We start from the raw sequence: 18,453 nt of genomic DNA on the forward strand, positions 1-18,453 counted from the left end.
AACTAAACTTTTAGGAAAAAACACTTTTATTAAAAATAGTTTGAAGATAAATATTACCAAATGCACTCTAAAAAAATACTTTTAGTTTAAAAGGTGTTTTTTTTTAAAAAAAAAAATCAAGTGTTTGATAAATTTTAGGAATTTATAATATGTGTTGGAAAAACACTTAAAAGGTAATTTTCCTAAAACCAAGTGCGTTTTGCAGTGATTCGATAATTACTACCAAATGCACTCTTAAAAAATAAAAAATATTTCAAATAAAAGCATTGTCACGAACACTAACTAAAAAAAAATTGCTTTTCAAATGTGAGTTAACAACTCTTTTTTAAAAATTTTGTATGACAAGTTCTTTGAATGATTGATTGGTTATGAATGCTAGACTCTTACATTAATCTGATCATATTATAATTTCAAGTAAAGTGAAATTGATTAAATTGGAAATCCACCACACCTCACATCACATCGGGTTGAAAATTGATATTTTCTGATTAAGTTGGACTAAACTAAAATGAGTTGATCATTCAAATTGATTAAGTTGAACCGGTTTGAGATTTGGGCCGAACAATACCCAGATCCATACACAGGATAATGCATCCGGACTCGGATACGGGACCCGGCCCATTTTATCCCCGACGAACACATTTGTAAATCCAACCCCCAGATCCTGCGGCCAGGATCTAATCTCTCCCTGAAAAGAAATGTGAGCCGTTGGATGACTAAATACAATGCCACAAACAAACCCTACAAAACCCTAGTTTTTCACTCTCCTCTTCGGACTGCTTCTGATTCTCAAGACTCCTATCTTCTCCACTCATCACAGCGGCCACTCTCGGTGAGTAGAAGCTATTTTCCATTTGGTTCCTTAGAAAATATGGAAGGAAATGCATAATTTTGGATCTTATTACGGTTTTTGTGGGTTTGTTTTGGTTCCTACTCGAATGAAGTTGGTGGAAGTGATTGTTTCTTGTTTGATTCCCGAGAAAATAGAACAGCAGTTGAAAGACTTTTGATCTTGTTATGTTTTAGGCTGTTCTGGTTTGGTTCCTAAACGAATGAAAATGTTCATTTAAACCGAGAGATTTCAGGTATCTCAGTTTCCTTTTGTTTTTTTCTCTCGATTTTCCTGGCATCCAAACATGGTTTTGTAGTTGGAGTTTACCTCTAAGTGATTGTTCATTTGTTTGCCCCTGAAAAAAGGGACAAAACCTTGGATCTTGTATTGTTTTATGTTCTGGTTTGGTTCCAGAAGAATACAAATGCGACCGAGAAATTTCAATCTCACTTCCTTTATTATCCTGTACTTTCTTGGCCCCAAACATGGGCTTGTAGTTTAGACTTTGCGTATATCTGCAAAAAATTGCTTATTAATGTTGTCCATCTGAGTTTTACACATTCTACATCTCACTGAAATATCGACTTTGATTTTTCTTCTGGTGAATCTAGGGTAATGCGTTTCTTTGTTTTGCTTTCCAGTCAGTGATTTCTTCATGTATGTTTGGTGCCTGACAAAAGTTTGAATATTCAATTTTCTGTTTTTCCAGAAAATGTGAGCTCTCCTAAGTTAAACCAGATGTTTATATCAAGTTAGCCGAAAATGGCTTTTTAAGGATTTCCGTTTTCTTTTTCTATGTAAATGCTGGTTATAGGGAAATCTAGGGTTTCAGACTAAATTACTCCTTCTAATAATCTTTAATTGGTATAGTTCCTTTGGTTGTTGAGAAAGTGGGGGAAAGAAAAAGGAGCCCTAAATATTATATTTCAGTATGTTCTGGTATTGAAAAAAAATGAACTGAAAAAGAGAGATAATCGAATTAGAATAGTTTGGTTTTTAACTTTCTTTGATCTCAAATAAATCTAGTTTATTATTAATTTTCAAAATTTTTGTACATATTTGCAGCGGCCAATTTGTGTTCTACTCAATGTTTTAAAAGGCTGTTGAGGCTTACACCTTGAGGCTAGCCTCAAATCAAGGCTCTACAAATTAGCCTTGGGGCTATAGCCTTAAATAGGGTAATTGAGGCTTAGGCCTCACCCTATCTAAGCCTCCAATATCCAAAGGGTCTTCAGCTTTTATGAGCTTTTGTTATATATTTTATAAGAGGCTTAAGTCTCAATTTTCAATGAGTTTTAATGGGTCTATAATCTATGCTTTTGTGAACTTTTGATAGAGATTTTATGAGTTTTGTATTGGGTCCCTACTTGGTTAAGCCTTTTACAAAATAAGATCTTAGATGATTTCTAATTAATCTTTTAAAGGGTTAATTTCATTGACCTCTCTTGAGGTTTTGGCTATATACACCTAGTCCTTGTTGGTTTGAAATTTCATCAAATACCTCCCTTCCCTTTATCATTTGTTGTTTTCACTCACCTCCCCTCTAATTCAAAATAAGGGAGGTATTTGACAAATTTTCAAACTAGTGGGGACTAACTGTATTTAGCTAAAATCTGGAGGGAGGTGAGTGAAATTATCCCATCTTTTAAATTGAAAGGAAAAAGAGTGATTGAGAAGAATAAGGGAATTGATGTTTTTAATGGTTGATCTCATATATAATCTAATCTAATTATTGATAGATTAAAAAGATACCACTACAATTGGTGGATAAAGAAGAAGAAAGATGAGTGGATATTAACACTAATGGGGAGGATAATATAGCAATTGAATATAATAATGGTCCTTGGAGGGTCCTATTAGTGCTAGTAATAGCAATGTTGAAAATTATTTTTGATAAAATCATGAGAGAAAGCTAAATTTAATGAGAAAAAAAGAATTAAATTAGAACTATTAACAATGAAAAATAATTAGTCTTATCATTATAAAATTTGTTTACCTAAAAACAAATCATTAGGAAATTTGTGTTTTTTATTATTTAACTTTCTTGTGACTTTATGAGTATACATTTTAATTTTTTTTTTTTGAGAATTTTTATTATTTATTTGTTTAAGTTGAGGCTTACACCTCATTTTCCATCAGGCTTAAGTCTCACCTTATTTAGACAAAATGCCTCAAGATCATCTTTAGCCATTTAAAACATTGGTCCTTCTCTTTTTGATGTATTCATATCACTTTTGAGCTTTTGTTGTCTTTGTAGTGCTTATTAATTATAAAAGGTCTGATGAATATAGAATTTGTCATTTGATTGGTTTTTGGCTTGGTATAGAGATGGGTGAAGAGGAAGCCAAGGGAGGACCAGTGATTCCAGAGTCTGTGCTGAAGAAACAGAAGAGAAGCGAAGAATGGACATTGGCAAGAAGCAAGAGGTTGAGGCGAAAAAGAAGAAGAATGCTGAGAATGGGAAACTGATTTACAGTAGAGCTAAGCAGTATGCAAAGGAGTATGAGGAGCAGGTACTCATAGTTTTGTCTCATGTATTTTTTTTCCTGTTTTACTCATGAAGATGTGGGTAGTTTTAACTAATAGATGAGACATTTTTCATGCAGCAAAAGGAGCTGATGCAATTGAAGCATGAGGCTAAGCTGAAGGGTGGATTTTACGTTGATCCAGAGGTTAAACTTCTATTTATTATTCGTATCTGTGGGTATGCACTTGGACTATAGTTATTTCCATTGATACCTTTACTTTCATATTAATATTCTGGTTCTCATTCCTGTTCACTCTGGAACTTTCAGTATCAATGCTATGCACCTGAAGACGAGAAGGATTTTGCAGCTCTTGTGCTTGAGACAGGTTAGATGTCAAACCACTGCATCTGGAAATGAGAAATAAATGTCCGTTATAAATCTAAAACCATGCTTTGTGCTTGACAGCGTTAAGTTTCTTCTCATATCTTATATAGATATTCCTTTTCAAAGGATATAGTGGGGTAGGGAATTGGGGTTGAACACCAGGGTGCCCTTTTTAGGAGTAGTATTGCTAGTTCTTGCATTGTTAATCAGAATTGTTTTCTTACTGTATCATATATATATGTAGTATGTATGTATGTATGTAGTATGTTTGTATGTTTGGTTGTTTGTTTGTTTGTTTGTTTGGTTGTTTGTTTGTTTGTTTGTTTGTTTGGTTGTTTGTTTGAATCTGATGAGTGCAGCTGTGATGAAAACTTTGGGCAGATATGGTATTATCTGTATTTTTTCTACGCTTTTGATAGTAGACTCTGACAGTAGTGGCAGTATTTACCAGCTAGCTATTTTTTCTACGCTTTTGATATATGGTATTATCTGTATTTTTTCTATGCTTTTGATAGTAGACTCTGACAGTAGTGGCAGTATTTACCAGCTAGCTATTTTTTCTACGCTTTTGATATATGGTATTATCTGTATTTTTTCTACGCTTTTGATAGTAGACTCTGACAGTAGTGGCAGTATTTACCAGCTAGCTATGCCCAGGTACAATGCATGATACTGTACCATGTTGCTTCTGAGATAGGTTATGGAACTGTGGCCCATTAGCATTCATATCATGTCCATAAAACACACTTGACACTCAAATGGTGAAGACAAACTACAATTTTCATTAACCAAAATAAATTGTCTAGTGAGAGCAAATAATCTAGATTGAAACGTTGAAAATCAATGCCTAACTATAGTACTCAAGAAGCTGAATTAAATGTATCGAGGATCAAATATCCCAAACTTGTATTCTTGATGCTATTTTGGATGGTGAATCATTAGTTCATCTAACAAACTGCTTCCTTAGTGATTGAACATTGTTAGTTTTATGTCAAATGGATTAGTTATGCATCATCAAGGAGGATATAATGTCTCTTATCATGAGCTTACTAATCTAAGCAAGCTATCCCATTAGAAAAATGGAGTGTTCTTTGATGACATAAGATCTTCTCATTCACTTCTTTGAATACAGATATTCAATGGGGTGTTTCTTAAAGTGAACGAAGCAACAATGAACATGTTGCACAGGGTTGAGCCTTATGTGACTTATGGGTAAGTATCTCACTCTTTGTTTTTCTTAAAATCCTATAAAAAGTCTAAACTTGTATAGTATTCATTTGTAATGTATTTATATTTCAAATATTTTAGGTACCCCAATTTGAAGAGTGTGCGAGAATTGATTTACAAGAGGGGGTACGGAAAGTTGAACAAGCAGAGAACTGCCTTGACCGACAACTCCATTGTGGAACAGGTTTTTATGTCATTCTGTATCTTGGTTTTCTATGAGTGATTGTTTGCTATATCTTGTTGCTAACCTACTTTTGTGATGATAGGCTTTGGGGAAGTTTGGTATTATTTGCATGGAAGATCTTATTCATGAGATCATGACTGTTGGACTTCATTTTAAGGAGGCCAACAACTTCCTATGGCATTTAAACTGAAGGCACCATTGGGTGGTTTGAAGAAGAAGAAGAGGAATCACTATGTTGAAGGAGGAGATGCTGGAAACCGTGAAAATTACATCAATGAGCTCATTAGAAGAATGAACTAGACAGCTTGCGGTACTTTTGGCCTTTTCTTATTGGAAGTTTGATATCTTTTGCGTCTTATTAGCAATGATAAAGTTGGAGAATTCTTTTTCGGGTCATAAATATGAACAAAGTGTTGAGAAATTTAATTTGATATTTGTTTTTTAGACTTTGATAGTAGATAACTTTATTACCTCTTAGAATTTTATCAGCATCCATGGAATTGATCAATGAGTGATTTTCTGTTATAGTTGCTTACATTCAAATTTTTGTGTTGCAAGGTCAAATTTATATATGCCATTTAAATTTATGTATGCCACTTAACAACATTTTCCAAATTTATATATATATATATATATATACATTTGCATGTTTGTGTGTAGGATAAATTATAAAATTACCCTTGCAATATATGGTGCTTCAATTGAGTTTGTAAACCATTTTTTTTCTAGTAAGGTTACTTGTAAGTGTCAAATCAACCTCTTTATTATGGTTTTTGGAGCAAACTTGTTGGAAAACCTCTATATGTACACTTGTATTCATCTTCATATGATATGTTAGGATGTCTAAAAACACAATGTTTAGTATTAGATTGACACGATTAAAAGTTTGTTTCAATTTAGATGGTGTTTGTTTTTTCTACTTAAATTTAAGTAGAACTCAATTTCACTCTTAATAGAATATAATAGTATTAGGTTGATTTTTTTTTTTTAATTTTATTTTTGTAAAGTGGTAAGTATTAATAGGGTGGGGCCATGCTGAGATCCTATTTGGATTGTTTTAATAGTTATTTTTAGTATGTATTAAAAAGCCAAATATTTCAACTTTTTTATTTAGTCAAAAAAATTTTAAAAATGCATAATAACTGAAAAAAAAAGTTAAAAGAAAATCATTTAAATGCTTGACATTATGTTAAAAAACAAACAATACAATAGTCTTTAAATTTTTTTCTGATAGATGTTGTATATTAAGATTTTTGGTCTAAACTTGTTTGAGTATCACATATATAGTTATATGATCTTTTATAATATTTATAATATATATGTGTAATCTCTTTAAAAATGAAAAAAAGAACAACTTTTGTGCCTAAATTGGCTAAGTAATAATATTGTATAGGACAAAGAGAAGATGACAGTTATCGGGTGAGCATTTTTTTTGCCTCAAATCTTAAAAGATTTTAGATGTTTTATTATTTTTATTTTTTTTAAAATTTAGTCTTAATTCTTTAAATTGAGTCTTATTTTCAAGTATGTATATGAATATACCAATTAAAAAATTTAATTTTTATTTGGAATATGAGCTTAGAAATTGAATGATGTTTTTTCATCAATATCGATTGAGATTTTAAACGAGTGTTAGACATGTTTAGACCATAGATGAAAAAGAAAAGAATATTAGTATATTATGTGCAAAATTGTCTTGATATAATGATTAACCAAAGGATGCTATATCTTCTTCTATATGGAATTAATTTTCCTTTATTATTGATATATTTCACTATTTTTATTTTAATTCTATTTAAACAAAAATAGTCGTGTGAACTAAAATCGATATTCCTTTTATTATGGTGTTATTTGACAATTTTCTTTTAATATTACTTTTAAAAAAGTTATAATGTAGGGTAAGACATTTTGGGAAAGGTAATAATCAATTCATTTTTTGACCAATTGATTATTTCCTTATTCTTAAGATGTAGAATGATCGGAATAAGAAAAAAGATGTAGTCAAGATCTTTTATTTTATTATTATTTTTAAAATTTTAGAGGATGTTTTACTTGAAAAAGGTTTAGCTTTTTGACTTGATAACGTGGTCAATACTGCATAGAGAATAAACATCATTTATCATCGGTCATGATCAAACGACGTGATCTACAATTCATACAAAATTGATGGGTCGTGAAAAAGATAAGATTTTTTATTATTTTAAATTAAATTTTAGAGGATGTTTTACTTAAACATGGATTAGCTTTTTGACTTGATAACGGGGTTAATACTGCATATAGAATAAAGTTCTTTTATCATCGGTTATGATCAAACAACGTGGTTTACATTTCATACAAAATTGATGTGTCATGGAAAAGATACAAACTATCTTAATTTGATTTTAAATAGTTATTTATTATTTATTGTGCTCAACACTAGATAGAAAATAAAGTTCATTTATCATTGGTCATGATCAAACAACGTGGTTTATACTTCATACAAAATTGATGTGTCATGAAAAAAATACAAACTATCTTAATTTGATTTTAAATAGTTATTTATTATCTATTGTGATCAACACTAGATAGAAAATAAAGTCATTAATCATCGGTCATGATCAAACAACATGATCTACAATTCAAACAAAATTGATGGGTCATGAAAAAGATGCAAACTTTTAAAAAATAATAATAAATTTAGAGGATGTTTTAATTGAGCACGTATTAGCTTTTTGACTTGATAACGTGGTCAATACTGCATATAGAATAAAGTTCTTTTATCATTGGTTATGATTAAACAACGTGGTTTACACTTCATACAAAATTGACATGTCATGAAAAAAAATATGAACTATATTAATTTAATTTTAAATAGTTATTTATTATCTATTTAACTTGACAAACTTTACGACGTGGTTTACACTTCATGAAAAATAAATATTCTTTATTGCATATCATGATCGAGAAAAAAATGGGCTGTTATTATTTGATTTTAAATGGTTATTCATTGTCCATGATTAAATATAGGCAAATGAAGTTATTAGATATTTGTATAATAAAAAATAATTTTGGAAGAAACTAATCTATCATCAAAAGGTTATATCATTTGTATGTTACTCATTAGTTGAGACTTAAAGGAATTAAGTTTGTGGGTTGAATCATATTATTTTTTAATACCATTTTCCTTTGAAGTTAAAAATGATTAATTAAGTTGCAAGACAAATATATTGTTTAATTTATTATGTGTGTATAAGAAAATAAATTAATTTGATTTTCTTATAAGCAAAAAAAAAATAAGGAAAAAAAACAAGATTTATTAAGTCAATTTTTTTTAGGGCTGAGAGATAAAGAATACATAGAAAATGTTTTTTTTTTTATGGGTGATGCACAATAGGACAAATCAAGGTTGTATAAAATTTTGAATTTTCCACCAAGAAATTTTTAATCAAGCATATGTGTATATATATATATATATATATATATATATATATATAAATATTTATGAAAAAATATTGTTATTTAATATGTAAAAGAACTTAAATTCAAAAATCATTTTATTTTAAGGTTTTTCTATAAACATATCACATTCCAAACACTACCCTCAGAGTTAGAGGAGTATTTAAGTTTAAAATATTACTTGATTTAGAATCTATTTATTTACTGAGAAAAATTGAAAAATATAGCTATATGTAAGGGAGAAATAGGTGAATCAAAATTCATTTTAGGTTAGCTTTGGTCTATTATTTTCTAGTACAACTCATTTTGAAGTAGTTTTCATCTATTATTTTTTGGTGCTTACTAGGTATATTTTGATTTTCAATTATAAAAATTATTATACTCACTAACAAATTAAACACAAGTCTTACTTCATTTGAAGTCCATTTATCTAGTAAGCAAATTAATAAAATTATAGTTATATGCATAGAAGAAACATGAGTCATTTTAAACTAAAGTCCATGAATTTCTTGTGGTGATTGAATTGCTTTTTGAATCCCAAATTCCTTCTTGAAAGTAATAAACTTTTTAAAAAATTGAAGTAGGTAAGTATTACTTGATTTGAAGTCTATTTGTCTAGTAAAAAAAAGAAAAAGAAAAAGAAAATTATAGTCCTACATAGAAAATAAACAATAGAGTTGTTATAAACCAATTTTGTCTATAAATTTATGTTATTAATTGATTTAGTATATGAGTTTGAAATTATTTTTAAAAATTATTAAATTCAATAAATGATTGAAACATTAGGTCTAGCTAGATTTACTTTTATTTTCCTAGTAAAAAAATTCAGAAAAATATTGTTGTGTAATAAAGAAACTATAAAAGTTATTCATAATAATTTTTCTTTCATGATTTTTTTTTTAATATTAATTGGATTAACTTTGAGTTTGATGACTGTATAGTATTAATTGGATAGATTTTGAGTTTCAAATTATTTTTGAAAACGAATAAATCCTATATTTTAATATTACTTGATTTGGAATCTATTTGCTTGATAAAATTTTTTAGATAAGTTAAAGAAAATAAAAAAAAAATGTGTTATTAAGAAAAAGATCACATTTGATGATTTTTGGTATGGTTGGTGAGGAGAAAATGAAAAAAGAAAGAGATCGTGTTTACTTTATTTGTTTTTATGATTTTTTAAAATTATTTTTATTTCTTTATGTTTTTCTTTTGCTATTAAAAACAAGTGAACAAAATTTTTATTTGTTTTTTGGAAATTGTTCTCTATTTAACTTTGGTTTTAAAAATTGTTTTCAAACAAAAAGGCCAAAAAATGCTATAAATTTCTAAATTACACCACCAAACAACCTTATAGATTTAATACTATTTTTGTATGCTAAATGACCTAAGCTCTTAACTTATTCCTAATACCTTGATTTACATTTTTTGTTTTCTCCGGTAAGATTTTTTAGCATTTAGAATGAGTATAATTTTTTTAATTCATAAATGAATTTTCATGTTTATCTTAATTTTATTGACCTTGACTTAGTGCCAAGTCATGGTCTTTCTATCCACACCTTTTTTATTTTATTTTAATTTTTTTTCCTTTTTGTCCAAGTCAAGGTCTTCAATCAAGGCACTTGGTTTTTGTGGTGAGGCAAAGACTCAAGTCATTTTCCACTCAATTAGAATTTAATATGATACAACTCAAATAATACTAAAAACAAAAAGAAGTGAGGCTATCATTGTCATTGCTTTAAACCACCTTCTATATATTTTGTTGAATTGAAAATGCAAGGGAAGCAAAGAAAGAAGTTTCAGGTAAGGAACTAATATTGATAACTTATTTTTAATATGCTTTTCTATCTAATCCTTCTAACTCAAAGTGATTTCGGTTCTCGCTAGTCAAAGTAGGTTGATATTTGAGATGATTATAATTGTTTTTCTTAATATATATTTACATATGTTATTAGTAGATCTTTTTAGACTAGTGCCGTTTGTTAAATGTGTTGTTTAAAATAAGTTCTTCATGTTGTGCAATTGTCTTTTAGATTTTGCCAATGTTTTCATTTTTATGTTGGAAATAAAATTTTAATTCAATTCAAGAAAATGCTGACTACATATTGGAATTCAATTTTTACAGGTGCTCCTTACTAGAGAATTACATATTTACATGGAGAAAATTTCAATTCTTGGTTTCATTTTAGCTATTCTCTATTTCATAACAACAGAACTTGCATGTAATGGTCATACCCATATCGACAACAATGTTCAATATGAACAAAAGGCTCTTATCGACTTCAAAAGTGGTCTCAAAGATCCCAACAATCGGCTTTCATCATGGAAAGGAAGCAATTATTGCTATTGGCAAGGAATTAGTTGCAAAAATGGCACAGGATTTGTCATTTCAATTGATCTTCATAACCCTTATCCTCGTGAGAATGTATATGAGAACTGGAGCTCTATGAACTTGAGTGGAGAAATTAGTCCTTCATTGATAAAACTCAAGTCTTTGAAATATCTAGATTTGAGTTTCAACTCATTCAAAGCCATGCCAATTCCTCAATTCTTTGGGTCTCTGGAGAATTTAATATATCTAAACTTATCGAGTGCTGGGTTTAGTGGATCAATTCCTTCAAATTTAAGGAATCTTTCTAGCTTGCAATATCTCGATCTTTCTTCTGAGTATCTTGATGATATTGATTCTGAGTATCTTTACGATATTGATTTTGAATATTTTAATAATTTATTTGTTGAAAATATTGAATGGATGACTGACCTTGTTTCCTTGAAGTATCTTGGTATGAATTATGTTAACCTTTCATTGGTAGGAAGTCGGTGGGTTGAGGTGGCAAACAAGCTTCCAAGTTTAACGGAGTTGCATCTAGGTGGTTGTAGCCTTTCTGGCTCATTTCCATCTCCAAGCTTTGTTAATCTTACTTCACTTGCTGTTATAGCTATCAACTCGAACCACTTCAATTCCAAGTTTCCTGAATGGCTTTTAAATGTCAGCAACCTTGTATCCATTGATATAAGTTACAATCAATTACATGGGAGAATTCCACTTGGTCTTGGTGAGCTACCCAATTTGCAATACTTAGATCTATCTTTAAATGCCAATCTCAGGGGTAGTATCTCTCAACTATTGAGGAAGAGTTGGAAAAAGATAGAAGTTCTAAATTTGGCTCATAATGAATTACATGGTAAGCTTTTTTGTGTTATTAGAAAAATTGATATTTCTTTGTTGATATGTTAATGTATAGTTAAGTATAGTTCACGATTGTGTATATAAGTGTTGAATATGTGTCAATATACAAATATCAAATAATCACTATATTTGATTCACTTGTTGGAAACAAAATTCTTCTTATTAAAAAAAATATTATTTTGAATTTTAAATTGCTTAGAAGGAAATTTAGTTTCTTTTTTATCTAAGAAAAAATATGTAGTTTAACAATTTATGCTTATGAAGTATCAATGTTATTTGACAATTTTTTGTGTAAAGGCAAGTAATTATAAAAAGTGTTTGTCTACATGACTATTAAAAAAAAATTGTATCTTATAGGAGTATGGTTTTTTTTTTTAATCCTTAACTTCCTTTTTTACTTTAAATTAGTTGATGAATGATTTATTATTTATTATTGCCAATAATTATACATTTGTTATATTAATTATTTTTTGAATGTTTTCATTTCATTTTGACATAACTCTCATTTTTTCAATTTGTTTTGCTCCTGAGGATAATAATTTGAGCATGTACTAAATTGAATATTTATATGATGGTTGAATTGATATATGATGTGCTTTGTCACTTATGTTTTAATATTTTACTAAATTTAGTTATTAAATGTTTTCCATTTTTTATTCTCATGGTATACCTTCCTTTAAACTATTCTATTAAAATTTTATTCTAAATTGTTATGTTTATTTAAAGTACTTCTTGTTCCTATAAAATTTAAATAATTATAATTTACTATTCACTTATATTTGAAAAGCTTGTAACTAATAAATTAAAAAAATCACATTGTATTAAAATTTAAAAATTTACTTTCTTTGTATCTCCAAAAAGAATTAAATTCCTATTTTTGACAATTTATGTTTGTTAAGAATCTTTATCATCAAATACCCTTCAATCATCTCCTACATATTTTCAATTTCTATTTTCTCTCACTAATTCATCTATTATATCAAATTATTGTAATTTATATACTGAGATAAGACATTTCATGGTTGAGACTAGTAATTGAAACCATAAAATTGAACATTAAGTGAATATGATATGACATTTCATGTTCTTAAATATTGTTATTGAAATTTAAAAAAATTTATGGTAGTAAAAAATTTCTAATATGTATGTTTTCTAAAACAATTTTTGAATATCATTATTATTATTTTTTTATGGTAAAGTTTACTATTTATATTAGAGTTTCTATGAATTTCTATGTTTAGAAATAAAACATATAAAGCTTATCCAAACACAACCTTAAAGAAACGATTAATGTCAATGATTAATCCTACTAGTCTTATAACAGTGAAATCCATTACTTTATTTCATGGTTATCAGAAAAGATAAAAAAAGTACCCAAAAAAAATCTAATATTTTTTCTTACTTTTTCTTTAAACTAATTGTTCATGAATTAATTTGTTTTGTTCTTTACTATTTTTATTATTTGTTTGTTACATAATTTTAATTAATACATATTTTTATTCTTGGTCATTGCAGGTTCAATACCAAGCTCCATTGGAAACTTTTGCAACTTAAAATATCTGGATTTGGGGGGTAATTACTTGAATGGAAGTTTACCTAAGATTATCAAAGGACTTGAAACCTGCAGTTCTAAAAGTCCTTTGCCTAATTTGAGGAAGTTATATTTGTCTTACAATCAATTGATGAGAAAATTGCCGAACTGGTTGGGTGAGCTTAAAAATCTCAGGGCACTCTATTTATCCAGTAACAAATTTGAAGGTCCCATCCCTACTTCTTTATGGACATTGCAACACCTGGAGTATTTGTATCTTTCACGGAATGAGTTGAATGGAAGTCTCCCAGTTAGTATTGGACAACTTTCTCAACTGCAAGGCTTGTTTGTTGGTTCCAATCATATGAGTGGAAGTCTCTCTGAACAACATTTTTTGAAGCTGAGTAACGTGGAGTATCTACGGATGGGCTCCAATTCTTTCCATTTGAATGTCAGTCCCAATTGGGTTCCCCCTTTCCAAGTGAAATATCTTTTTTTGGATTCATGCCACTTGGGTCCTTCATTTCCGGCTTGGCTGCAATCTCAAAAGAACCTCGAGTATCTTGATTTATCAAATGACAACATTTCAAGTCCCATTCCAGACTGGTTTTGGAATATTTCTTTGAATCTGCAACGGTTGAATCTTTCTCACAATCAGTTACAAGGTCAGCTACCAAATTCATTAAATTTTTATGGTGAATCAAACATTGATTTCAGTTCCAACCTCTTTGAGGGACCTATTCCTTTTTCAATCAAAGGGGTCTATTTACTAGATCTCTCCCATAATAAATTTTCTGGCCCTATCCCACTGAGCAAAGGTGAATCCATGTTAGACTTGAGATACCTTCTTCTTTCCGATAATCAAATAACAGGGGCCATCCCATCAAACATAGGTTAATCCCTACCCAGCTTGTATTTCTTTTCTCTTTCGGGTAATCGAATAATAGGGACCATCCCAGATTCCATAGGACACATCACCTCTCTTTATGTCATTGATTTTTCAAGGAATAATTTGACTGGAAGCATTCCTTCTACCATAAATAATTGCTCTAGCCTTTTGGTTCTAGACATTGGAAAGAACAATTTGTTTGGGATAATACCAAAGTCGTTGGGCCAATTACAATCGCTCGAATCACTGCACTTGAACCATAACAAGCTTTCAGGAGAGCTCCCCTCATCTTTCCAAAATTTAACAGGTTTGGATGTCCTTGATCTCAGTTACAATAGATTATCGGGTCAGGTTCCTGCTTGGATTGGAGCTGCTTTCGTAAATCTTGTAATTCTCAACTTGAGGTCGAATCTGTTTTTTGGAAGACTTCCCTCCCGACTTTCAAATTTAAGCTCCCTGCATGTCTTAGACATTGCACAAAACAATCTGATGGGTGAAATTCCAATCACTTTGGTTGAGCTTAAAGCCATGGCTCAAGAGCAATTGAATATATATCAGATAAATGTGAATGTCAACTCCTCCTTGTATGAAGAACGATTGGTTGTGATTGCCAAAGGCCAAAGTCTTGAATATACCAAGACTCTTTCTCGTGTTGTAGGCATTGACCTATCCGACAATAATTTAAGTGGAGAGTTTCCCCAAGAAATAACAAAATTGTTTGGTTTGGTGGTTTTGAACTTGTCGAGGAATCACATCACTGGCCAAATTCCTGAAAACATTTCAATGTTACGACAATTGGAATCTCTTGATTTGTCAAGCAATAAGCTTTTCGGCACCATTCCTTCAAGCATGGCCTCATTACCATTCTTGAGTTATTTGAATCTATCAAATAACAATTTCTATGGTGAGATCCCCTTTACAGGGCAAATGACAACCTTCACCGAGCTGGCCTTTGTGGGAAACCCTGATCTATGTGGACCTCCATTGGCCACAAAATGCCAGGATGAAGATCCAAATAAATGGCAAAGTGTTGTTAGTGACAAAAATGATGGTGGCTTTATTGATCAATGGTTTTACTTCAGCATTAGCTTGGGATTTACTATGGGAGTCCTAGTTCCATATTATGTTTTGGCAATAAGGAAATCTTGGTGTGAGGCCTATTTTGATTTTGTGGATGAGATTGTCAGATGGTTGTTGAGAGGAAGAGCAACCTATGCCAAAAATCATCCTAGAAGGCGATAAATTTTGTTTGTAGATCTTTCTATGCTTTATGTATCATAATAAGCTTTGGAAGTGAATTTCATCACAGTTGCAATAGAAGAAAAGACTTAGCTTTTAATTTATTTTAACTACAGAACATATCCTTTGTTTATAATCTGCAGCGTTTTGGCATTGGCAGAAGGCTTAGAAAAGAACTTGACACCTCTTATTCATTCTACATTCAGAAGTCTTGCTTATCATATTTCCTAGCTCCTTATCAATCATTAAACTCCTTGTACAACCAAATATTGTGAAATTCTATATGAACATAACCAAAGAGAAGTGAAAAAACAGTTGTTTCTGAAGTTTCACTGAAAGCAAATACATCTATTATACCCTATTCAAGTTCTAAAGCAATATAGATCGTAGATGATTTCTAGATACTCCTGTGCCACCAACACAACACAAATATATAAATAAAAACAAATTAATTAACCAAGAATAGGTAAAATTCACACAATGGCCTTTATTTAATTACTGAAACATGAATATATAAACAATTCAGCCTGGTCACGCCCACCACTTTGACTTCTGCACAGTAGCAATATTAGGTATGATGTACTAAAAGACATGCACAAGTTGATTTTACCTACTGGGACTCCCCTGATGTAACAGAATCTCTCTTAACTCAGAGGCAGCAACACTGACCCAAAGAATAGCTCTTCGAAATGGTAAATATCAGTAGGAAGATGCAGTTGGGATAAAGAAACCTTTCAGACCTGAAACAGCTCAATTCTCCAATTAAATTATCCAGAAACTGACTTTGGCCCATGACTTGGAAATGAGGAGAGTTATTTGACATGTATCAGAGGGGATATGCTCTCCTTTTGGGGGTGCCTTAAGCAGGGGCAAGAAAAATACAAGGAGCAAGAAAAAGAGGGAGCAGAGAGTTGTGAGGGAGGGTAAAGGTGCAGAGAGGCTTGGACGATAAGAGAAGGAAGAGAAAACCGGCAGAGAAGCGGGACCTGTGAGAAAGTACATAGAGAAAATGAGAAAAGGGGCAGAGTACAGTGGAGTTAGGGGAAGACTACAAAGAAATTTTTACTAGAAGAGGATATTCAAGGTTGGGGGATGAACTGGTTTTAGCGAGATTTTTTAGAGGAGTCTTGGGGAAGGAATGAAAGTTGTGAGAGAACCAATAGAGAAAGAGTTTTACAGAGAAGAGCCAAGGAGGGAGAAAAAGGGAATCGATTGGTCTTGCTTGAGTTGGAGAAAGAGAAAGCTTGCTGAAAGGGGCCAATATTGCTTATGAAGAACATCCTCAGGTATGACTGCCATGGATCCTTTGTTTTTCTTCATTGTTATATAGTCTCTTTCTCTTTTCTCGATATTTTATGTGGATTGCTTGACTAGATGTTTAGTTTTATGATTCCTGTTTGGTTTATGGGTTTATTGTTGCTATCTCCTTCATTTTCTTTGGGGTAATTTGAGAGCAACACAACTCTGTTTTAGCTTCACTGTACATCACGTGGAAGTCTTGCTTTTGTTTTCATTTCCATGGGATGCATTCTGGTTCACTCACCTACATCTAAGCCTTTGGATAAAAAAATGAAACGTGACTTTCACTAGTTCATTCTGGTTTCATCATTCGTACTTTGTTTTCTTGGTTGTCTTCTTCTATTCCTATGTGTGTTTTCAGGTGCATATCAGTATGTACATCACCAGTTGACTAGGCTAGAGAAGGACTTTTGAATGCAGTTGAAGCTCGAGACCCAAATTTGGAAGAAGAGAGCAGACTTGGTGACTCTAATGTGATTGTTGTTTCATGGGAAAAGTGAATTGGCACCGATTGAACATGGGTTACCAGAGAATGGTAAATATATGGCTTAGGTTCCTTAGGCTCTAGGCTCACTATTTCAGATTGCACCATAAGGAGGAAGTGAGCATAAGTTGATTATTACCCCTTTAGGTGTTGGAAATGAAGTGGGTTAGTCATGCGTCTTTGTGTCCTATAAGAGGAAATTTGTAATGATGTTGATGATCATGATAATGAGTTAGGTCATACTATTTAGAATCATGCATTAAATTAGTCCGAGAATCATAAATTGGCGCTTTTTGAGAACAATGCTCTTAATGATGACATAGAGCTAGTTGTGAGCCAGAGTGGGGAAATTAGTATCGTAGATGCCTCGGGATTTCCTAATGTATAGACATGCAGATGAAGCCAGTAAAGCCAGTAAAGCCAAATGGTGTTGTTTTCGTAGGATTGTTAACAACTTGTACACATGCATGGTTGGTTGAGAAGGAAGCTCAATCACCAGATGGGTTTGTTGAAATCAAAACAGGATGGTCAGTGAGAAAGAGCTCTCTAGTGGCAATCCTAGATTTGGGTTCAATATTGGAACAAAAAAAGTATGAAGATCTATTGACTGCTGGAATTGTTACTACTTTTCACCCAAAAGGATCCATTTCAACTTTTGAATATATTGAAAGTGGAATTGCGAAATTCTTGGTGAATTACTTATCCAATGGTCTGTACATGAGATAAAAAGTCAATTCATTGTGCATGTGAGCCCAAGCCAGTTCCCTAACTCTAGTAGCCTGAACCATCAATTTGTCTCCCATCACCATATTCAACAATCATTCCTCACAACCCCTACCTTCAATTTCAAACCTATCATACTCCTTCCATGATCCTCACTTTCCTTTCTCTCCATAGCATGCTCTTCAAACGATAAGCATAATTCAACCAGAAGCAGCTCGTGGTTGGGCCATGGCTGCTAATCTCTCTCATCCGGCCTCTCATCATTACCAAAGACGACCCCAACATACCCATAGCCACTGCTTAGCTTGAAGACGTGTCTGAACTCTTGGGTAGTTTCCATCGGGACGGTGATGGAATAGTGCAACCATATTTAGGGTATTCAATTTGTTGTTGACGATTCTAGAAAATTTTTCGGTGTTACTGCTGATTTCCTAGAGAATATTGCGGACGAACATACAATACCTCGATAATGCTGCATACAATCTAGGGCCTTGAATCCTACATGAATCGCAGAAGTTGTAGGCAGTTTTGGTTCTTGATGCAACCTCATGATGACATAACAAATGTA

At 31.3% G+C, this 18,453-nt stretch overlaps 1 protein-coding gene and 1 pseudogene across 1 annotated transcript; both read left to right on the top strand.

Moving 5' to 3' along the window:
* The first annotated feature begins 1,028 nt into the window (after window positions 1-1,028).
* Window positions 1,029-5,638, top strand: LOC100267352 (large ribosomal subunit protein uL30x-like; annotated as a pseudogene).
* Window positions 5,639-10,524: 4,886 nt separating this feature from the next.
* LOC100255306 (receptor-like protein EIX1) lies at window positions 10,525-14,877 on the top strand. The gene is made up of 2 exons (XM_059739749.1): window positions 10,525-11,715; window positions 13,236-14,877. Exons 1-2 carry the CDS (start codon window positions 10,686-10,688, stop codon window positions 14,147-14,149), a joined length of 1,944 nt encoding a protein of 647 aa, XP_059595732.1. The 5' UTR covers window positions 10,525-10,685; the 3' UTR covers window positions 14,150-14,877.
* The last annotated feature ends 3,576 nt before the right edge of the window (window positions 14,878-18,453 follow it).

Source organism: Vitis vinifera, chromosome 9 (assembly GCF_030704535.1).
Source record: "Vitis vinifera cultivar Pinot Noir 40024 chromosome 9, ASM3070453v1".
Classification (NCBI taxonomy): Eukaryota; Viridiplantae; Streptophyta; class Magnoliopsida; order Vitales; family Vitaceae; genus Vitis; species Vitis vinifera.